We start from the raw sequence: 24306 nt of genomic DNA, 5'->3' as shown, positions 1-24306 counted from the left end.
TCTCGTTATATCGATATCGGATATATCGATAGTCCCGGTTATATCGATACTATTTCTATGCACGCACGAAGAAAATTATATGCAAACAGGGTCGGATATATCGATAGTCCCGGTTATATCGATATTTTTTCGGACTCCCTTGAATATCGATATAACGAGACTTTACTGTATTATGAATATAAATTCAAAAATTCAATATGAATTAAATTCAATTCAATAAAATTAAATTCAATTAAATGAAACTGAACGTTAGTGCTTTGTTACAGCTTCAGCTGTTGTTAAAGCGCTATATCAATATGTACTGTATTGTATTGTATTTTGTACACCCGTCCCCATTTCAAGATCATATAACTCCGGACCCATATAATTTAGGAATTAACTACTTTTTTTGATGAAAGTCTAAGATTTCTTACGCTGCACATAATATTCATGTAGTCCTAAAACTCAATATTTTGTGAGTCCTGGAAGTCGAGTGACAATGACAAAAACCCTGGCACTGCAGTGGACATATTTTTACACATGGTCTGGGCAGTGAATGAGTTAAAAAGTGCATTGTAATGTTTTTTTTTTTTGGGGGGGGACTGTACTTCTCATTGTTTTATGTTTAAACATGAACTACAAAGGGTGAATTTAGGATTTGGCAGTATTGGTATTGATATTTTCCAGTCGACTGTCATTGAAGGTTTATGCGGCATTCTTACCGTAAAAATACAAAACGTCCTTCCTAGCTTGCGGTGTTCCAAGTGTTTCCGAAAGAACCTTTGGACATCTCATCCGTTATGTTGATGATGGGTAACCCTCTGCGGAATATGAGGGAAGAAGTCAAATGCATGTAAAGGTTGTCATTGAAGGGTTAAAGAGGGCGTGTCTATTCAGGAAAAAAACAACCCCATACTCGTCTCGATATGTAGGAAAACCTATAGATTAGATTAGATTAGATTAGATTAGATTAGATTCGATAAACCTTTGTCTCCCAGTGAGAAATTTACATTTCACAGAAGCAAAAACAAAATACAGTGATACCTCATCTTACAAAGTGTGTGTAAGGCGAAAGATGTGTATTCCAAACATTAATTTCCCATAGGAAACAATCAAAATGAGAATAATCCGTTCCCAGGTCCCCATACAACATAATTTTCTACTAAATAAGCCTCTTAAAAGTACAGAAAATATACCTTATTGTATGTATAATAAATGTGCTATTGTATTGTAATAAAAGAAATAAACTGTACTGTATATTAAAGTTCTTTTATTTACCTTTGCAATGGTCATTGATGTAGTTGCCTCTTGATGATATCCGAGTGAAGTTGCCGTGCTTTCTCAGTGATACTACCCTCACACACTGTCCCCTGCTAGCTGCTTTTCGTTAATCCAAAGCAACATAAATTTTTCAACCTCTTCTATTGCCTGAGACCGTTGCTTAGATAACACAAAAACACCCTTAGCCACACGTAGCAATGGTCGACTTAGCGTACTGGTACTGGGACGCTAAGTCACAAAAACGCACACCTTGTTTGTTTTTTTTCGATGATCTCCCGGTTCTGCTCGACCGTAATTTTCTTTTGTGTCCTCTTCAGCTTAACACATGGCCTTGGACAGAATTTAGGACTTTTATCACGGAAACAATTTATGACTTGAAACTCCTTCACAGGAAGAGCTCATTAGCCAGATTACAAATTTATCAGCTCATGGAAGAGACAATGTTTTACAGCTGTTCGTGCTTGGAATTCAAGAGGTTTGGTATTCTAATCAAGAAAATTATGTTTTACTAATGTATCACTTGAATTTGCATATACTCTGAATAAATAGCTTGGCAGAGGGCTGCAGAATTCAGGCGTCTGTCATGAATGGCTATGTCTCCTGCCGGCAGTAAAAAGACAATCTTTCGAGGTTTGAGTCTTTGTCCACAGTGTCCGATCGAACATCTCTGACACGGCGCCATCTTGAAATAAAAAAAATTAAAAAAAACAAGAAAAAAGACGTAAACAGGCATAAAAATGCTTACTTGTATTGCTCCAAGGGCACTTGCACCGCACCTTCATCCTCCGCCAGGATACTCTGATCTTCCTCCTGAAGATTTGAAGAAGATAACCCGTCTGAGATGTGAAAGAATTCTCATTTGGCACAGGAAAAAAATAAAGACATCTAATGCCGACACCTCCTCGGCATCCTCCAACTTCTTTTTCTTGCTCTCCGGCATGAGATCGTCCAACCAGCTCAGTTCTCTCTTGGAGAAAAGGAAGTCTAGTAGTTTCCTGATGAACACCAAAGCGAGCACCTGAGGAAGTGACCAAAAAAAGAAGCTCAAGATATAATAATTCATTCATAAGCGCCTCACTTTACAGTCACAGGATCATTTTTTCTGCGGGTGAGAAGCGGCAGCCACACGCGCCAACGTTCACTCAACCCGGAAGTAACTCAACTACATAGAAAGCTAGCCAGCTAGCTAACAGATAGCTAACAGATAGCCAGCTGGACAGTTAGCTAACTGCTAATAAAGGTAGCTAATAAATATAGCTAATAAATAGCCAGCTACATAGCTAGCTAGCAAGATAGCCAACTCGCTAGATAGCCATGTAGCTAATAAATTAGTCACATGACTTTTTTTTTTTTGTACGGGTGAGCAGCGGTAGCCATTCGCGCTAGCGTTTACTGTACCCGGAAGTAACTCAACTAGATAGAAAGCTAGCCAGCTAGCTAACAGATAGCTAACAGATAGCCAGCTGGACAGTTAGCTAACTAGCTAGATAGCCATATAGCTAATAAATAGCCAGCTACATAGCTAGCTATCTAGACAGATAGCCAATAGATACCCACCTAGACAGTTAGCCAACTAGCTAGATAGCCATATAACTAATAAATTACAATCACTGGATTTTTTTTTTGTGCGGGTGAGCAGCGGCAGCCATCCGCACCAGCGTTCACTCTACCCGGAAGTAACTCAACTAGATAGAAAGCTAGCCAGCTAGCGAACAGATAGCTAACAGATAGCCAGCTGGACAGTTAGCTAACTAGCTAGATAGCCATATAGCTAATAAATAGCCAGCTACATAGCTAGCTATCTAGACAGATAGCCAATAGATACCCACCTAGACAGTTAGCCAACTAGCTAGATAGCCATATAACTAATAAATTACAATCACTGGATTTTTTTTTTGTGCGGGTGAGCAGCGGCAGCCATCCGCGCCAGCGTTCACTCTACCCGGAAGTAACTCAACTAGATAGAAAGCTAGCCAGCTAGCGAACAGATAGCTAACAGATAGCCAGCTGGACAGTTAGCTAACTAGCTAGATAGCCAGCTACATAGCTAGCTATCTAGACAGATAGCCAATAGATACCCACCTAGACAGTTAGCCAACTAGCTAGATAGCCATATAACTAATAAATTACAATCACTGGATTTTTTTTTTTTTGTGCGGGTGAGCAGCGGCAGCCATTCGCGCCAGCGTTCACTCTACCCGGAAGTAACTCAACTAGATAGAAAGCTAGCCAGCTAGCTAACAGATAGCTAACAGATAGCCAGCTGGACAGTTAGCTAACTAGCTAGATAACCAGCTACATAGCTAGCTATCTAGACAGATAGCCAATAGATACCCACCTAGACAGTTAGCCAACTAGCTAGATAGCCATATAACTAATAAATTACAATCACTGGATTTTTTTTTTGTGCGGGTGAGCAGCGGCAGCCATTCGCACCACTCTACCCGGAAGTATGACAGCAGCAAAGTTAAAGTTTGCGGCTCTCTCTGCGTTAACCCAAAGATGGCGCTGTCAAACTGTCCAAAAAATGCACGAGGACATCAGACCAGGATGAAGCTCGTGGGCTCACCATCATGGGGAAGACGATGGCGGCCTTGGACGTCTTGATGACCCACAGAAGAATCAAACAGCTGAGCTGGATGAAAGTGAAGAGATGCACCTTCCTCAGGGGGACGTGACGCAGGTAGATGAAATCTGGCTGGTGCTTGGACGGCATGGCCAACAGTGTGAGACGGTCAAAGAACTGGAAAACACAAAGCCAGGTGTGAGGATGCCAATGGTGGACCGTGAAAGGCCTGCAAAGCCTTCTCCGCTGGCCTAAGAAATATCTAAATCAAAGATTGATGTTTATTATATTTTGTCCATTAATTCTTATGAAGTAATTCCAAATTGTCTTTCAGTTTCCTTTCATGATAATAATAATAATAATAATAATAATAATAATAATAATAATAATAATAATAATAATAATAAGAAGAAGAAGAAGAAGAAGAACAATCCATCCATCCATCTTATGCTGCTTATCTGGGGTCGGGTAGTGGGGGCAGCAGCTTCAGTAGGTAATAATAATAATAATAATAATAATAATAATAATAATAATAATAAATTTATAAGCGCCTTTCAAAACTCTCAAGGTCACTTTACAGTCACAGGATAATTTTTTCTGTGGGTGAGCACGCGCCACAATAACTCAAATAGATAGAAAGCTAGCTAGCTAATAGCTAGTTATTTGCTAGCTATTAGCTATCTATTCGCTATCTAGATAGCTATTAGCTAGCTATTCACTTGCTATTAGCTAACTATTCGCTAGCTATCTATTCGCAAGCTATTCGCTAGTTATTAGCTATCTACTCGCTAGCTAGCAATATATTTGCTAGCTATTAGCTAGCTAGTCGCTAGCTACCTAGCTCGCAATCTATTTGAGTTACTTCCAGGTTGAGTGAACGCTGGCGCGTGTGGCTGCCGCTGCTCACCCAGACAAAACTTGTCCTGTGACTGTAAAGTGACCTTGTGAGCTTTGAAAGGCGCTTAGAAATGAAATGTATTATTATTATTATTATTATTAGTAGTAGTAGTAGTATTAGTAAAAGTATGAGTAAAAGTATGAGTAACAGTATGAGTAACAGTATGAGTCAAAGTATTATTATTATTATTATTATTATTATTAGGAATGAATTTTATTGTAGGAATTCTGGCTGTGTACCTGTATTCCTCGGAGGGATGACGCGCCCATATAGAGAAAAACGCCGTACAACACAGGCATGGGAATGAACTGAAGGAAAAAATACATTACGAACAAACGGTCAAGGTACACCTAAAAATTTGGTTGCACACATCCCAAAAACAAAAAAAATATAAATACTCTCAGAAAGTAACTGCCCAAAAAAAATGTCTCTACGACCTTCAGCACGGATGTCATGAAGACGGAGCAGCCCATGAGAACGAAGATCATGAGTCCGGTGAAACGTTGCTCCCTGATACCCAAGAACTTTGGTTGCTCGCCAGGCGCCGAGCAACGGGATTCTAATTTGAGGCTATTGACGTGCGTGATGGAAAGAACGGTAGCCGCCACGAACCACGGAAGGCCCATCAGAGAGCAGACCCCGAGCATCAGACCCACCATGAAAAGGTCCAGATGATAGCCGCAACCTTTCTAGAAGACACAGGGAACATTTTCAAACTATCTCACAAATTATTTCACCACAGGCATGCTCAGATTTCTCCTAATTTAAAGGACGACCGACACCTGCGGACAAGTTGCGTCCATAATTTGTAAAATCACTTCAAATGACTGAATAGTCATAAAGTCTTGTTTTCGAGTTGATGACGATGCCTTAAGTGACGTCACGGAAGGAACGCCCCTGACCGAGAAAGCGACACACAATGCATTTTGGGTACTTTTTTTCATCTGTTGATCCGTGTTGATGACGAAATTAGAAGGAAAACTACATAAATAACACAATTGTGAATCGTTGTGTGTCGCAGCCAATTGCGGTAACACGCATAAAGAAGGTGTAAGTTGACACAAATTCCAAAGAAGAAGAAGAATTTAAAAAAGAGGAAGAATAAGAAGTGAAAAGCTTCCGATCTAGCTGGCTAGCTATTAGCTATATAGCTATCTAGCTATCTCGCTGGTTTGCTAGATAGCTAGCTAGCTATTAGCTATCTATTGGCTAGCCAGCGAGCTTTCTATCTATTTAAGTTACTTCCGGGTTGAGTGAACGCCGGCCGGTGTGGCTGCCGCTGCTCACCCACAGAAAAACTTATCCTGTGACTGTAAAGTGACCTTGACAGTTTTGAAAGGTGCTTATAAATGAAATGTATTGTATGTAAAATTATTATTATTATTATTATTATTCCTAGCGGACAAATCAATTTCCAACGGAGCTTGTGCGCCATCTTGTGCATTTTCTGGGACGCTACATTGGAGTCCAGGCGCCTCAAAATGAGACGGAAGGACTTCTTTAATCGATTGCAAACATGTATGCTTTCCTCTTCGGAACTATTTGAATCATATTCATAACTGGATGAGTAACAAGAAAGCATTTTCTCCGAATCTGAAGTCTCTGAAGATCATTGTTATGATTCTGGAGCAAGGCAGTTTGTGAAGGAGTATCCTGGCGTGATGTCACAAAGAAGGGGGCGGGACTTTCTCAATCTCCGAAATTCCGAGCTCGTTTTGTGGCAGGTTTGGGACACTTTAAGTCATTTTATTGGTGTTTTGCATTTGACTAAAAATATCAGTCTGCGTGTTTTGGCTATTTTAGATGCTGTAAAACGTTTTTCTGATGTCAGTTAGGAAACAAAAAAATGCTGTTGGTTGTCCTTTAATTTGTTAGGATGAAAAACCTTCAATACCTTCAGTTTATGTTCCTTCCTGTTTATAATAACGGCTGTGATCTGCTGGTCCATGAAGATGAGAATGGTGCAGAGCAGAGCCGGAAACAACGTGATGACTACCGTCCACCAGGGGTTTGGTCCCAGCGGGTTGATGAACCAGCCTCGATCATCTCTGGTCGGCTTGAATTGTGAACATCGGTCGGATGTGAAGGCGGCAAAAAATAAAAACAAAAAATGGAGTATCTGTTACCTTAAACACGCTTGGAACTTTCAGTTTTGGAGAAGGGATCCCTAAGGAGTAGTCGACCAGCACCATGGTGAAGATGGTGATGAAAACCGCAAAGTCACTCACGATGGACCTCACCTAAATTAAAAAAGAATATGACAAAAATAGTTGAAGAGAAGCTCGCGCCGGACTCGGTTGAAAATCGATCTTCAATGTCCGGCCCGGGGGCCAAATGTGGCCCGTTGTCAATTTCCATTTGGTCCACAGCCTCTGTCATAAAATCAATAATGCGTACATGTCAAGCATTCCCAAATTTGTTCGGGTTTTGGTTTCTCTTTCTGGGGGTGCCGATAAAGCACTGGCTAGCCAATAGATACCCAATAGCTAGCTAGCTAGCTAGAAAACCAGCTAGATAGCTATATAGCTAATAGCTAGCCAGCTAGATAGGAAGCTTTTTACTTCTTATTCTTCCTCTTCTTTGGAATTTGTGTAAACGTACACCTTCTTTATACGTGTTACCGCAATTGGCTGTGAAACTAAACAATTCACCATCGCGTTATTTATGTAGTTTTCCTTCTAATTTCGCGATCAACACTGTGTTTTCAGGCGAAAAAAAAAGTACCCAAAATGCATTGTGTGTCGCTTTCTCGGTCAGGGGCGTTCCTTCCGTAACGTCACTTAGTCATCAACTCGGAAACAAGACTTCCTGGATATTCAGCGCGAGTCTTAAAAGGTAAAATATAGCTATAGGCGATGGAATCTTTGTAAAATGCGCTCAGTAGAAGTCATTTGAAGTGATTTTACAAATTATGGACGCAACTTGTCCAGAGGTGTCGGTTGTCCTTTAAAGAAGAATTTATATGGAAGGGGTGACCCCCCCTTCTATGATACCTTTGTAGGGAAGTAACTGCTGAAGCGGAACTCCTTAAGGAAGGACGACATGAAGACGGTGGAAAAGAAGAGAATGACGCACCAGAAGAGAACGTCAGGGACGTAAGGTCCGTTGGGCCCGCAGGCGCTGCCCACAAACTCGCCGCGTTTTTCAATGCAATCCTGCAAACAAACAAAAGGGGGAAACAAAAACCCACGGGGATGTGATGATTTTGGAAATTCGGTTATTAAATCATTCACTGCCAGAAATGTGCAAAAATGTGTCCACTCCAGTGCCAGGGTTTTTGTCATTGTCACTCGAATTCCAGGACTCACAGAATATTAAGTTTTAGGACGACATCAACATTCAATGCACCAAAAGAAACCTTAGACTGTCTTCTTTCATCAGGAAAAAAAATAGTTAATTCCTAAGTTATATGGGTCTGGGAGTTATCTGATCTTGAAATGGGGGCAGCTGTACAAAATACAATACATGCATATTGATTTATATAGTGCTTTATCAACAGCTGAAGGTGGAAAAAAGCACAAAGCTTGATACATATCTAGCTGTCTATTTTCTATCTATTTGCTATCTAACTAGCTAGCTGGCTACCTAGCTAGCTATCTATTTGCTATCTAACGAGCTAGGAGGCTACCTAGCTATTTTCTATCTATTCGCTATCTAGCTGGCTACCTATCTAGCTATCTATTTGCTATCTATTCACGATCTAACTAGCTAGCTAGATAACTTTCTATCTATTTGAGTTACGTCCGGGTTGAGTGAATGCTGGCGCGTGTGGCTGCCGCTGCTCACCGACAGAAAAAATTATCCTGTCACTGTAAAGTGACCTTGAGAGTTTTCAAAGGTGATCATAAATGAAATGTATTATTATTATTATTATTATTATTATAAACACGGAAAATTAACATGGACAAAAGGGAATTGCTGCCCCCTTGTGGAAAAGAAAAAAAATTGCTCGAGGCCATGGCCAGCACTTTATCGGCACCCAAGTATGAAAAAAACAAAACAAAACCAAAAAAATTCGGGAATGGCGCTCTATGTCATATTTTCAATTCCCGAATAAATTTGTGACTGGCAGTGAATGAGTTTAAAAAAAGGGTGTGTAGGTGCTATTTGGTGGTGAATTGCAGTGAATAATCCAATGTAATCCAGCCCGCATGCCCTTAATCTCCTCTGTTCTCAATCTGGGAGAGCATGCCACTTTACGGTCAAATAAAAAAAAAAGACAAATGATTATTTTGTTATTTCTGCATTTGTTTTTAAACCCAAAGAAGAGTCAAACTCGTACCTTCACCTCCAACGCTTCCCAGTAGATCTCGGAGACAGTCATGTTATTGAACTCCCAGTATTTCAGGGTGCCATTGGTGGGGTCAGAAGGCTCAACGCATGAACATCTGTGGACGCACGTCAACATCTGGGGCGTCAAAATAATCCCACATCTGGGTCGGATTTCCAAGATATCTCCCGCCTATTAAAGTGATACCTTGGTTTATGAACTTAATTGGTTCCCAGACAGAGTGTGTATGGCGAAAAGTGTGTATCCCAAAAAATAATTTCCCATAGGAAACCATTAAAATGAGAATAATCCGTTCCCAGGTCCCCTTAAAACATAATTTTCTACTTTTCTAAGCCTTAAAACTACACAAAATAGACCTTATTTTATGTATAATAATGTATAATAACTGTGCTATGGTATTATACTTAAATAAATAAACTGTACTGTATAATAAAGTGGTTTTATTTACCTTTATGATGGTCGTTGATGGCTTGATGGAATGGAGTGGCCGGTTTCATCAGCATTAAACACTTGATGAGGAACGTAGGCTTCTTCTTTCACCATGTTGAGGAATGATCCCTTGTAAGTGGTTTCTCTGCGATAATTTTATCTAGTTCCTCATCAATTGTGTTCTGTTTAGCTGGGTTGATAGCTTTTTGCATCAAGTGTACGTGGTGTAGTGGTGGTTACACTACAAGTGTAAGTGGCTTGTGCGGGTTATTGGTGGAGCCTGATTGATGGGATATTTTAACCCTGCAGTCTACACTCTGCCTTTGAACTATCAAAGTTGAAACGAGTCCAAAATTCACTATTTTCGAACCATTTTCTCACTCTCTCTCTGTCGTCTGCCTGTCTCTTTAATGTTTACCCCCCGCCCCCACTGCTGCGTTCTTGACCAATAACGTGGCTTTAACCGAAGACTTACGGCCGGGGAATAGAGGATAAAAACAAGTCGGCGGCCATTTTCATGTTTTTGGAGAACGGGCTCGTTCGCGAACGACACATCACTCATTGTGGCGCTCCGTGTGTATCCCGAAAAATAGTTTGTATACCAAGGTAAAAGTGTCATAAATTTAAGATTTGTAAACCGAAAAGTTCGTAAACCAAGGGGTTCGTAAACCGAGGTATCACTGTATTTTTGTTCTTTTGTTTGTATGTGAGTGTTTGTGCGAGAGGAGGTGTCCACCTACGAGTACAAAGAGAGCTTGTCCAGGTTGTTGTTCTTGTTAAAGGGGTAGTAGTCGCCCAAGTAGAGCAGTTTCTCCAAAGCCTCGTAAATGAAGATGATGCAGATGAGCGAGGCGAAGGCTTCCTCCGTAAAACGAGTGATGTAGCACACCAGGGCGCTGGCGTCCGTGGCCACCAGAACGATGCAGAGGAACGCCGTCCATAAGCCAATGCAGGTCCTCAGCGACAGATAGGAAAGGCCGTACTCCCTAAAGGGTCCAAAAACGTCATTTTGTCATTCAGAAGTCAAAAAGCAAAGAAAATTGGTGAATCCAAACGTACTTGCAGAATTTGAAGAGTATCTTTTCAAAGACAAGTACCGGGCCCGTGCTGCCCAAAATGGTGAGCGGCTGCCCGGCGAATAGAGAGTAGGCGATTCCCGTCAACGAGGCACCAAACAGCGACTCAATTGCACTCTGGGGAAAAGAAAAAGACTGTCGTGGAAATCATCAAATACAACCAGTGTTTCTACAGCAATTTATTTATTTATTTATTCACTTATTTATTCATGTATATATGTATTTATGTATTTATTTGTTTATTTGGATTGTTAATGTCTGTTTATTTATTTGTCTACTTATTTATTCACTTGTTTCTTTATGTACTTATTTGCGTGTATTTATTTATTTATGTATTTAAATATGTATTTATTTATTTATTTACTTATGTATTTATTTATGTATTTAGTATTCATGTATTTATTTATTTGTCTATTTATTTATCTATTCACTTATTCATTTATTTCTTTATTTATTTATCTATTTGTGTATTTATTTTGTATTTATTTGGGTTGTTTATTTATCTGTTTGTGTATGAATCTATTTCTTCACTTATTTATTCATTTATTTATTTTTGTGTGTGTTTATTTATTTATTTGTCTATTTATTTATCTATTCACTTATTTATTCATTTTTTTTCATTAATTTGTGAATTTATTTACGTGTTATTTATATGCATTATTTGTTTGTTCATTCACTTATTTGTTCATTTATTTATGTATGTATGTATTGATTTATTTATTCATCTATTCATTTATTTATTTATGTATTTAAATATGTATTTATTTATTTATGTAATTATGTATTTATTTATTTATTATTCATGTATTTATTTATTTGTGTTTATTTATTTGTCTATTTATTTATATATTCACTTATTCATTTCTTTATTTATTTATTTATATCTATTTGTGTATTTATTTTGTATTTATTTGGGTTGTTTGTTTATTTATTTATCTGTTTGTGTATGAATATATTTATTTCTTCACTTATTTATTCATTTATTTATTGTGTGTGTTTATTTATTTATTTGTCTATTTATTTATCTATTCACTTATTTATTCATTTTTTTTCATTTATTTGTGAATTTATTTATGTATTATTTATATGCATCATTCATTCATTCATTCATTCATTTGTTTGTTTATGTATTAATTTACCTATTCAGTTATTTATTCATTTATTAATTCATTCATTTGTCTATTTATTTATTCATTAGTTTGTTTGTCTCATCTCATCTCATCTATTGTCTGTCTATTGTCTATTTACGTATTTATTTGTGCGGTTATTTATTTATGTATGTTTTTATGTATTTATTTATTGATCATTGTTGTACACAGATGAAAATAAGGAATGTTTTACTATGCGTCCTTCGGTCGCCTCGCCCAGAAGTCCTCCAAAGGTGATGACGGGGGACATGCAGGCACAATAGAGGAACAGGAAAGAGGCCACACACTGCAGACTGAATGCATCCGTGTAGTCGGACAGGTAGTGGGGGGCTTTGCGCTTGATGTCGAGAAGGAGACCACCGAACCATCTGAGGGAGAAGAAGGTGCTGGGAATTGATATGTGGCTAAAAGCTACAATGAAGCAAAATGAGCTGTCCTTGATTGACTTACTTCCCCGTGCGCTGCAGTTCAGGACCTCCGTGGCCTTCATGCACTTCTTCATTGGACTCAGCTATGTCGTTCGGTAGATTGGTATTTTTCTTTCTCTTCTCCTGTTCAACAAACACATCCGCTCGTGTTCATAGTAACAGCAAACAATCCCCCAAAAAAACATTTACCTGAGAAGGTACATTCTTGGGTGGTTCTATTCTAATGGATGGATCCCACTCCCCTGGGGGCAAAACCGTCACTTGGTCAAGGAATTCGTCAATCCCGGCAATCAGATCATTTCGGTCCTTCGCTCTATATGCGACGTCGTGGAAAACCTAAAAAAAAAAAAATCATAATTTTGAAATTAAAGTCCCACCAGGGCAAGGGCTCACTTTTTTTAAAGGACAACCGACGTCTCCGGACAAGTTGTGTCCATAATTTGTAAAATAGCTTCAAATGACTTCTACTGTGCGTATTTTACAAATATTTTACCTTTTAAGACTCGCGCTGAATATTCAGGAAGTCTTGTTTTTGAGTTGGTGACGAGTCCGTACGTGACGTCACTAAAGGACCGCCCTTGACCGTAAAAAAAGACACATTGTAGCGGTCCTTCCATCACGTCAATGTATGTGTCTGGGGACCTCGTGTTGCACCCAAAAGCCACCAGAAGGCCAGAAGAGGGCGTCCGAGCGCCATATAAGGAATTTATCAGCCTGTGTAAATGGAGGTGGCCACAGGATGTCGCCACTTTGTGCCTCTTGTTTTGGGTGAGAGATTTTCCCCCAATGTTGCCTCAAAATGGCACAAATAAATTCTTTAATCGATTGCAAACATGTATGCTTTCCTCTTCAGAACTATTTGAATCATATTCATAACTGGAGGTGTAACAAGAACGCATATTCTCCGAATCTGAAGTTTTGATTCTCAAGCAATGCAAGACGTCTTGGCGTGACGTCATAAATTGGGGGCGGGACTTTCTGAAAATGCCCAATTCGCAGCTAATTTTTTTTTGCAGATTTTGGACACAAAGTCATTTTTATTGGTGTTTTGCATTTGAATAAAAATATCATAGTGCGTGTTTCGGGTATTTTAGATGCTATAAAACGTTTTTCTGATGTCAAGTGACGGCGGTTGTCCTTTAAGGCTTATATTAGTATGTTCAAAGTTTATATAAATATGTCTATTATTATTGTTAATATTATTATTATTATCATCGTTATCATTATCGTCATCATTGTCGTCATCATATCGTCATTATCATCATCATCATCATCATTATTCTCATTATTATCCCTATTATTACGATCATGATTTTTTTTTTATTATTATTATTATGTATATTATTTTAACAACTAGTCAAGAATTCAACGTTTGAGTGTATCAAAGCTATCATTTCCTCTCCGATGATGGACAACAAGCCTAAATCCTGGTCAGAATGCAATGACTAATCCCCAAAAAGCTTGTCATAAAAGCTCTGAGCTGCACGTCACACCGAGAAATGTCACCATCACTTTGTGAGCTTGTCGACTTCCGCTCAACTGTCAAGTCGCGCCGGCAACCGCTACCTTACCTCGTCTGTCATGAGCGTAGCCATGGACCTGCCGATCTCGTGATATTGAGGGTCTCTTCCAACGGGTCCCAGGAGAATAAAGAGGAACCTAACAGCAAAAAAAGCATCAGATGGGATTTTTGCTAACGTGCTAAATATGCTAACCTGGTAGCGATGGGGACCTCAGTCAATCCACTGAGAAGAACTGCTGGGGAGAGACGCACAAAAGCCACTACGGGCTTGTTGAGAAAGTCCAACTCTCCTATTAACACGTTGCACGCCTCGGCGCCTGGCGGGATCTTCTTCATAAAATGAAGGTCCATCTGAAAAAAAAACGACACACAGTCAAAAAACGTTCACCCAAAGTCTTCCTACCAAATCCAATATACCGAAAAATCTAAGAAGCCACTTTTCTTCTCATTTATTTGACTGAACATTCACCCATCACTGACGGTAAATATATGCTTGTCAATTATAAAAGGTGTCCCGCAGGGTACCGTACACTTCCTTTTCTTAATTGAGCTTTCTTAGTTTGTCCGCACTGTGAGACGAATAAAGGTTTTCTGATTCTGATTTGCTAAGTGACATTAGGGCAGCATTGAATGTATGCCATGAAGTATGCCATCTATTAGCTGGCTAGCTATATGGCTATTTAGCTGGCTGGCTGCATACATAGCTGGCTATCTATTAGCTATCTATTAGCTGGCTAGCTTTATTTATTTATTTATTTATTCATTCGTGTACTCGTTTATTCGTGTATTGCTATGTGTGTTTATTTATTTATTTTTAGCTGGCTAGCTAGCTTTCTATCTGTTTGAGTTACTTCCCGGTTAAGCGAACGCTGGCGCCTGTGGCTGCCGCTGCTCACCAACAGGAAAACTGATCCTGTGACTGTAAAGTGACCTTCAGAGTTTTGAAAGGCGCTTATAAATGAAATGATTATTATGTATTTGTGTATCAGTGTATTAGTGTATTTGTGTATTAGTGCATTAGTGCATTAGTGTATTAGTGTATTAGTGTTTTTGTGTACAGTATTTGTGTATTAGTGTATTCGTGCATTTGTGTATTTGTGTATTCCTGTGTTCATGTATTAGTGCATTGGTGCATTAGTGAATTAGTGTATTAGTGTTGTTCTGTTTTGTGTACTGTATTAGTGTATTATTGTATTGGTGTATTGGTGTATTTGTGTATTTGTGTATTCGTGCATTAGTGCATTAGTGTATTAGTGTTTTTGTGTACAGTATTTGTGTATTAGTGTATTAGTCTGTGTAAGCTCTCAGTCGTACAGGAGTGGTCCATCGATGAGAAGGTTTCTTCAGCCGTCATCTGTACAAACCTTCACTTTTGTACAGATGACGGCTGAAGAAACCTTCTCATCGTTAGTGTATTAGTGTATTCGTGTATTAGTGTATTCGTGTATTCGTGTATTCCTGTATTCGTGTATTCATGTATTAGTGCATTAGTGCATTAGTGAATTAGTGTATTAGTGTTTTTGTGTTTTGTGTACTTGTGTATTTGTGTATTAGTGCATTAGTGTATTAGTGTTTTTGTGTTTTGTGTACTGTATTGGTGTATTTGTGTATTCCTGTATTCGTGTATTCCTGTATTCCTGTATTCATGTATTCATGTATTCGCATATTCATTCATTCATTCATTCATTCATTCATTTATGTATTTAAGTATTTATGAATAATCTGGTGTCTCGTCAACGCCTTGGAAATAACAACAAATGTTGTCAGAGGGAAGGTGTTGATTTTTCAGCGAAAATTAGGTGGCGGTGAGAAGCAGACACTGCTTGTTCTCTTCAAAGCAGCAAAAACAATCTCGCATGTTCCGTAATGCGTTATGAACTATAATGCAATAAATAAAGTGAACGAACAGGAGGATGATTGCTTGATGCAAGGATCAACTTCACACACAAACGGGTATGACCACATCCTGACCTAGTGTAAATAACACACTTATGTGTTGTACATTATGTGGAAAAGGTTTTAAGAGGGATTTTTTTTTTTTTTTTTGCTTTGTCTTTCCTGTGTGGGCTTCGCTTGTGCATTCATTTCCGTCAATGTCTATTTGGTTTTAATCCTAATCCAGACTATATCTATATACTGTATATTCCATGCGACCGGAAACAAGGCATAAATGCATGAAAATTATGATGATGATAATAATAAACCGGGGCTCTTGACCTCTCAATGTGTTATTAAAGTAAAAAACAGTCATCGGCACGTGCGTAATTTTTATCAACAGCAAAAAAAACGCTTGGTGGTGGACATTTGCAACGTATTTTGCATTGGGAATCATGTCAGTATTTATTTATTTAATTATGTATTTATTTATCAATTTATTTATTTATTTATTTATTTATCCATTTATTTATTTATGCATTCATTTATTTATTTGTTTGTTTATCTATGTATTTATTTCTTTTGTTATTGTTTTCTGTTTTTTTATTTAGTTGCGTTAAATTCATACTGTCTCCTTATTATCTAATTTACAACATTTTTTTTATTACTGACTGTTGGTCATAAAAGAATCTGTTGTAAAATGTTACTTTTATTTATTTGTGTATTTATTTATTTGTGTGTGTATTTATTTATTTATTTATCTGTCGATTAATTTATATAGTTATCTATTTATTTATTTATCTCTGTAGTTATTTATTTCGTTATTTTATTTATTATTTATTTATTTATTTATTTATTTATTTATACATTCCTCCATTTTTTATGTTTGTTTATTTATTTAAGTATTTATTTGTTATTTTTTTTTTTTTTATTTATTTGTGTATTTATTTATGTATTTATCTGTCCATTAATTTATATAGTAATCTATTTGTTTATTTATTTATCTATGTATTTATTTATGTTGTTATTTTATTTATTTATTGTGTATTTATTTGTGTATTTATTTAATTTATTTGTTTATTTATCCATTCCTCTATTTTTTATATATTTGTTTGTTTATTTATTTAATTATTTATTGTAGTTTTTTCTTTATTTTTATTTAATTGTGTATTTATTTATTTATTTATTTATTTATTTGTGTATTCGTGTATTTGTTTATTTATTTATTTATTTGTGTATTCATGTATGTATTTATGTATTTATTTATTTATTTATCTCTTCATCCATTTGTTTGTTTATTTATTTATCCATGTATTTATTTAATTCGTTATTTTTTATTTGTATGTATTTATTGAGTTATTTATCCATTCATTTATCAATTTGTTTGTTCATTTATCTATGTTAATTCATCTTGTTATTTTTTTAATGTCTGTTTATTTGTGTATTTATTTACTTTATTTACTAATTTATCATTTTTTTTTTTCATCTCTGAAATTGAAATCTTGAAATAGTTGTCGAATGCAGTGGAATATTTAGTGGCAGTGTTCCTTCACTGTTTTTGAAAAAAAAAAACATGGAGTCAAAATTTGAAGGTCAAAAATGTCAGTAAAATCTTCGCATTGTGCAATGTTTGGATGTTTTTGAGTAGCGGTTGTTTTTAAGTGTCCTGAGAATACCTTGCTCAAATCCACGGCGCTATTTTCTCTCGTGAGGTCCCCTTTTCCTTCCGGACCTGCTAAATGAGACTGTGAGGAGGTCATCTGACCTGGATCATAAAGAAAAGAAGCGCTAAATCTCCCTGGATGATACCGAGACGAATCTGCGGCAGGCGTGGAGAATCGTGCGTGGTCCTCACCATTCTTGTCCAGGTGGATGTCTGACATCCGACGTCCCATGTCTGCGAAGGAACGTACGATGGGCAAGCGATTGGCCAGTTTCTTCTGATTCTGGTGATGATGTCGCTTCAACAAGGCTTCACGCACTTTCTTTCGGAGCTCGTCGCCTAGCGGCGAGTAAAGCTCCTGGTGGTCCAGTACCATGTCTAACGTAAAAGAGACAATGTGAAATACAGTGATTCCTTGGCTTATGAAATTAATTGGTTCCCAGACAGAGTGTGTAAGGCGAAAAATGTGCAGCCCAAAAAATAATTACCCGTAGGAAACCGTTAAAATGAGAATAATCCGTTCCCAGGTCCCCATAAAACATCATTTTCGACTTTCCTAAGCCTTAAAACTACACAAAATATACCTTATTTTATGTATAATAAATGTGCTATGGTATTGTAATTCAAGAAATAAACTGTACTGTATAATAAAGTCGTTTTATTTACCTTTGTGATGGTCGTTGACGGCTTGATGGAATGGAGTGGCCGGTTTCATCAGCATTAAACACTTGATGAGGAACGTAGCCTTCTTCTTTCACCATCTTGAGGAATGATCCCTTGTAGGTGCTTTCTCTGCCATAATTTTATCTAGTTCCTCATCAATTGTGTTCTGTTTAGCAAGGTTGATAGCTTTTTGCATCAAGTGTACAGATGGTTTATGCGGGTTATTTGTGGAGCCGAATTGATGGGAATTTTAACCTTGCAGTCTACACTATGCCTTTGAACTATCAAAGTTGAATCGAGTTCAAATTTCACTGTTTTCTATCCATTTTCACACTCTCTCTCTGTTGTCTGCCTGTCACTCTAATGTTTAAACCACCTCGCCTCACTGCTACGTTCTTGACCAATCACGTGGCTTTAACTGAAGACTGTAGGCGGGGAATAGAGGACAAAAAAAGTTGGCTGCCATTTTCTTGTTAGGAGAACGGGCTCGTTCACGAACGATGTATCACTCATTGTGACAGCTCCGTGTGTATCCCGAAAAATAGTTTGTATGCCAAGGTTAAATGATCATAAATGTAACATTTGTAAACCGAAACGTTCGTAAGCTAAGGGGTTCGTAAACCGAGGTATCACTGTCATGTATTTTTTGTTGAATTCACGTGCACGTGGGGGCCGTACTCCACCTGCGATTTCCTCGATGGCGCCGGCCCTCATGTCGAGCAGCACGGTGCCGTTGATGATGCAGCTGCGCAGTTCGAACAGGCTGTGAAGCGACAACGTGGCCACGTAGGGTTTACTCCATCGTTCTCCCCCGTCCTCCACGTCCTCCTCAAACTTCAGCCACCTGCCACGACAGCCGCACGGAGATAAAAGACGGGGTGGGGTGGGGGAAGCGACGTGCCATCTGGATCGTGAGCCACGCGTCTCTCGTTTTGATCGCTCCTTCTATCACATTGACTCATTTAGCAGAGCAACGTATTGCCTTTTGTCGTGGCTGAGGTGTAAATACAGCATGTCTCCGTTTTATGGATAAATGAGCAATGTCAAGTAATTTTTGGGGGAAAAAAGGCTTTTTTTCTACAGGCATTCACAAATTTATTCGAGAATTGAAAATTTGAGGTAGAGCGCCTTTCGCGAATTTGCTCGGGTTTTGTTTTTTTCATGCTTGGGTGCCGATAAAGCGCTGGTCAGACCTCTGGCAGTGTTTTTTTTTCCTTTCCACAAGGGGGCAGCATTTTTCCTTTTTTTGCGATATTAGCACATTGTTCCAGCTTCAGCAGTTGTTATAGCGCTATACAAACGCTCCCCTACTTACGAACATTCGAGTTACAAACAACGGTACATATGAACATTTTTGTAGTAACATATGTAGTATTCTCTCCAGTTGTACATGTACATATCTTTATAGAGCAGACATTTTATTAAGTGTTTATTTTTTTGTAGAAACCAATACAGGTTACTCATACAAGTCTTAAACATACTTGTATAAAGGTTAAACATAAACAACACTTATATAAAGGTTAAACATACTTACATACTTATATAAAGGTTAAACATACAGTAAAGTCTCGTTATATCGATATCGGATATATCGATAGTCCCGGTTATATCGATACTATTTCTATGCACGCACGGAGAAAATTACATGCAAACGGGGTCGGATATATCGATAGTCCCGGTTATATCGATATTTTTTCGGACTCCCTTGAATATCGATATAACGAGACTTTACTGTACTTATATAAGCCTGAAACATTCCATACAAAATATAGCACTGAAGCAACTTATGACCGAATTCACTTTACGAACGACCGTTCGGAACATATCTCGTTCGTAAGTTGGAGAGCGTCTGTATAAACCAATATGTATTTATTTGCATTGTATTTTCGATGTTCGATCGGACACTGTGGACGAAGGCTCGGACCCAGAAAGATTGTCTTTACTGCCGGCAGGAGACGCAGCCATTCATGACAGACGTCTGAATTCTGCAGCCCTCTGCCAAGCTATTTATTGAGAGTATATGCAAATTAAAGTGATACATTAGTAAAACGTAGTTTGCTTGATTAGCATACCACGCCTCTTGAGTTCTAAGCACGAACAGCTGTAAGCAATAAAACATTGTCTCTTCCATGAATTGATAAATTTGTAACCTGGCTAATGAGCTCTTCCTGTGAAGGAGTTTCAAGTCCTAAATTCTTTCTAACGAAGGAGTTAACCAAGTCCTAAATTCTCTCCATTGTCAGATCTCCTAGATGAAGATGACAGTTCAACAAGCTGTGTCTGTTGACCTCAGATTGACCCCAGGTTGTCTGTGCTACAATTGTGTATTCGAGTCACACATGTTGCCTAAGCATACGACAGCATGAAAATTTGGAATATGATAACTTCTTATTCTCCATCATCTTACCAATTCAACATATTAATCAATTCCTAAAACATTAATTAGCTTTAGCCCGGGACTGTAATGTGCCCAAAAATGGTTCCAAAGCCCTTTCTAGTAGAAGAATAGTGCTTTTGGGATCTCGGTGCCGTGTGGCTACGTAAACTGAAGGGATCGGCTTGCCATAAAGACGCTAACACGTGTCTCATATAAAAGTAGTGCTTTGGCGTCATCTTTAGGCACCCAGATGCCATTGGTATTGAATCTCGGGCCTCATGTGTCGAGATTTCAAATTCCCAAATTTCAAATGTACCTGGCGCTCTCCTTCCATTCAGAATCTTCGCCCTCCCTCAGGAAAATCTCGTCCATCTGCGTAAAGAGGTCGTGAGGAATGTGCTCCTCATCCTCGTCTTCCATTCCCAAGAGGAACTGAACTCTCTGGGAGGGAGTGTCTGGGAACGCAAATGATGAAAATGGCACGTGAGAGAGCGATATGGACAAAATTAATGGGACAACAAAAATATTCAACTTCTAACGAGTTAAAATTTGATATAAAAAGTTTAACATTTTCTTATGATTGACATTGAACTCTTTAACTCATTCACTGCCAGACAGGTGCAAAAATGTGTCCACTCCAGTGCCACAGAATATTGACTTTTAGGACGACATAAACATTCAATTCAGTGTAAGAAATCTTAGACTCTCTTCTTTCATCATAAAATAGAGATAGTTCCTAAATTACATGGATGTGGAGTTATTTGAGCTTGAAATGGGGGCAGCTGTACAAAATACAATACAATACATAACCGCAAAAATGTTCGTATGTACCGTTGTTCGTCGCTTGAATGTTCGTAAGTAGGGGAGCATTTGTTTATATGTACAATGAACAGCTAAATTTGAGTATAATGTAGAGCAATGATTCACAAATACTGTAGCTATCTATTAGCTAGCTACCTAGTTTTCTATCTATTTGAGTTCCTTCCGGGTTGAGTGAATGCTGCCGTTGCTCACCCACAAAAAAACTTAACCTGTGACTGTAAAGTGACCTTCAGAGTTTTGAAAGGCGCTTATAAATGAAATGTATTATTATTATTATTATTATTATTATTATTATTATTATTATTATTATTATTATTATTATTATTATTACATTGCAGGACCCACAAAATATTGGGATTTAAGACTACATAAACATTCAATTCAGCGTGAAAAAAACCTTAGAGTCTCTTCTTTCATGAGAAAAAAAAGTTAATTCCTAAATGACATGGGTCTGGAGTTATATGTGCTTGAAATGGGGGCGGCTGTCCAAAATACAATGCAATACATAAATATTGGTTTATTTCGCGCTTTAACAACAGCTGAAGCTGCAACAAAGCGCGAAGATGAAAAAAACAGGGAAATGTTGCCCCCTTGTGGAAGGGAAAAACATGGCCAGAGGTCATAGTTTCAATTCCTGAATAAATTTATGGATGGAAGTGAATGAGTTAAAATGCATTTCAAAGTGAAATAAAACACGAACACAAAAAAAAACAGGATTCAAGGTCATTCGTACCGTAGAAAGGAGACTCTCGCCCCTCCACCAATGGGAGCGGGCGATCCCGGCTCCTTCGTTTGTGTTTGTTACCATGGTGACGGTGCCTTCGATGGCTGCGTTGTCTGGTACTGCCCAAAGGGACGTGAACCCCGATGTACAGAGTCCTATGGCCTGGAAAAAAAAATGTTCCGCGGTATTAGAAGGACCATCGAATGGAATCGTAGCTATGTGAGTGTGTTTAAGTGTGTGTGTGAATCTGCGTCTGTGTGTACGTCCATCGGCGTTGAGGAGCTTTACGGATATTCATCATGGATGAGCAAAACCTCTTTGTCCTTTAAATGTATTGTATTACCATATACATGTTGGATTTGGGTTCGTTCATGAGCTTTTTAATGAAGTGGACTGTTCAAGCTATCAATGTGATGATGAGATAGCATGACAGGAACCTCTTTATGCAAACAAATTGAACCACTACCAGATTTACGCAGTTGCAGGCCGTGCATGTCAGTCCGAGGCCTTCAGTTATGCTACGTCCGTCTGAATCAATCAGCTGCGAGTGTGGTGTGACGTTACGACACGTCCACTAGAGGGTGCCGTTGGCCAGGAAATTGTGACTTGTGACTTAAAGGACAACCGATGCCATTTTTTTGTTTCCTAACTGACATCAGAAAAAAAAACGTTTTACAGCACAGGTGTCAAAGTCAAGGCCCGCGGGCCAAATCCGGCCCGCCACATCATTTTTTTCGGCCCGCGAAAGCAAATCAAACTTGTTAAATTGCACGATGATTGCTAAAATCTCAGCCAAAATGTCATATTTTTGGATGTCAACCACAATAAAAGTCATTATTCTTGACTTCAGATTTGAAAACGAGGTATTCATTAATTTGCTGTGTGCTCTATATGTAATATGTGGAGGGATTTAAACATTCTAATGGGTCTAAACGGCCCTCGAGAGGAAACCACAACTACAATGTGGCCCGCGGCAAAAAATGACTTTGACACCCCTGTTTTACAGCATCTAAAATACCCAAAAATCAAGAATCGTCACCAACTCGAAAACAGGACTTAAAACGTCTTAAAACGTAAAATATCTTACAACGGAAAATAGAGCTATATGCGGTGACCAATCACGTGACTTTAACCGAAGACTGGGGTCGAGGAATTGAGGACCAAAACAGTCGGCTGCCATTTTATTGTTAGAACGGCACATCCCTCATTGAGGCAGGTCCGCGTGTGTATCCCGAAAAAAAGTTTGTATACCAAGGTAAAATTGTCATAAATTTAATGTTCGTAAACCGAAAAGTTCGTAAGCTAAGGGGTTCGTAAACCGAGGTATCACTGTACACTGAAGAATGTATTATTGTTTTTTTTTAATGAAATAAAACCTTGCGCTACCTTCAAGTTCTTCCGGTTCGAAGTTAGTACTTTGCTGCGAGCGTGTTCCTCCTGTGTCCACGACAGCTTCAGCATCACTCCTCTAATGATCACACACACACACACACATTCAAATGTCTGTTGACTCAACAATCTAATCCAAGTGAGAAAACTCAGTGATGTGTGTGACATGTAGCGGAAATAACTTGAGAAACCCGAATTCGTTGAATGACATCATTTCCTGTCCATCCAATAAAGGCGTGAAACTCTCCTAAGCGCAACCTCCTCACCGTTGAGTGTATGTTTGTTCATCAATGTCACAACACACACACACACACACACGTTCAGAACACTTAATCCTTAAAGCCCGCCACTGGGTGTCAATCTCCATCTTGACCCAGCGTTTACTATCGAGGCATTTCCGTAATGAACTTTTTTTTTTCTTCTTTTTTTTAAAGCCGATGTCGCCCGGATGGCTGGACAGTTTAATGTTAATCTGTTTACAAATAAAGACTAGTATAGTGCATGGACAGATTACACTGCCCGTAATCAAAATAAATAAATACATAAATAAATACAGTATGTTTATTAGCTTCTGTTAATGAAAATGACCACTGGAATGTAGGACAGTAAAAATATTCACAATTTATGTATGTATTTAGTTATTTTGTTTGTTTATCTGTCAGGCTGTCAGTGTTTATTTATTTATTTCTTTTTTTCATTTATTTATCAATTTATGTATGTGTTTATTTATGTATTTATGTATGAATTTATTTATTTCTTTATTTATGTATTTATGTCATGTCTTTATGTATTGATGTATTTATCTGTCAGTCTGTTTATTTATTTATGTATTTATTTATTTGTCCATTTATTTATCTAATTATGGATGTATTTATGTATGTATTTTTTTTATTTGTTTATCTATCTGCCTGTAGTCTGTTTATTTATTTATTTGAATTGGATTGGATTGGATATGCCTTTATTAGTCTCACAGTGGAGAAATTTACATTTATTTAATTTATTTATTCATTCATTCATTTTTTTCCATTTATTTCTCTATTTATGTATATATTTATTTATTTATTTATTTATTTATTTATTTATTTATTTATTTATTTATTTGCTTGTCTTTTTTTCATTTATTGATCAATTTATGCATGTGTTTATTTATGTCTTTATTTATGTAGTTATTTATA

General features: G+C 37.8%; 1 protein-coding gene across 1 annotated transcript in view; it reads right to left on the bottom strand.

Annotated features, from left to right (window-relative positions):
- The window catches only part of slc4a10b (solute carrier family 4 member 10b), a 28443-nt gene that overhangs the window by 1127 nt on the left and 3010 nt on the right, over positions 1–24306 (bottom strand). The window contains exons 3-25 of the mRNA XM_089002456.1: positions 23129–23210; positions 21752–21904; positions 20513–20651; positions 18503–18663; positions 17349–17534; positions 17170–17258; positions 13812–13969; positions 13668–13755; positions 12286–12432; positions 12119–12219; positions 11862–12036; positions 10504–10637; positions 10185–10430; positions 9007–9112; positions 7718–7879; positions 6851–6964; positions 6619–6780; positions 5162–5413; positions 4964–5032; positions 3830–4003; positions 2159–2278; positions 2006–2070; positions 702–800 (exon numbers count right to left, since the gene is read on the bottom strand). Coding sequence (XP_088858582.1) covers positions 725–800; positions 2006–2070; positions 2159–2278; positions 3830–4003; positions 4964–5032; positions 5162–5413; positions 6619–6780; positions 6851–6964; positions 7718–7879; positions 9007–9112; positions 10185–10430; positions 10504–10637; positions 11862–12036; positions 12119–12219; positions 12286–12432; positions 13668–13755; positions 13812–13969; positions 17170–17258; positions 17349–17534; positions 18503–18663; positions 20513–20651; positions 21752–21904; positions 23129–23210 — 3159 coding nt within the window. The 3' untranslated portion in view covers positions 702–724. The remainder of the gene's footprint in view (positions 1–701; positions 801–2005; positions 2071–2158; positions 2279–3829; positions 4004–4963; positions 5033–5161; positions 5414–6618; positions 6781–6850; positions 6965–7717; positions 7880–9006; positions 9113–10184; positions 10431–10503; positions 10638–11861; positions 12037–12118; positions 12220–12285; positions 12433–13667; positions 13756–13811; positions 13970–17169; positions 17259–17348; positions 17535–18502; positions 18664–20512; positions 20652–21751; positions 21905–23128; positions 23211–24306) is intronic.

This window comes from Hippocampus bargibanti, linkage group LG08 (genome assembly GCF_051943395.1).
Source record: "Hippocampus bargibanti isolate YZ-2025 linkage group LG08, ASM5194339v1, whole genome shotgun sequence".
In the NCBI taxonomy this organism is placed as follows: Eukaryota; Metazoa; Chordata; class Actinopteri; order Syngnathiformes; family Syngnathidae; genus Hippocampus; species Hippocampus bargibanti.
This window is presented reverse-complemented; position numbering and strand designations above follow the sequence as displayed.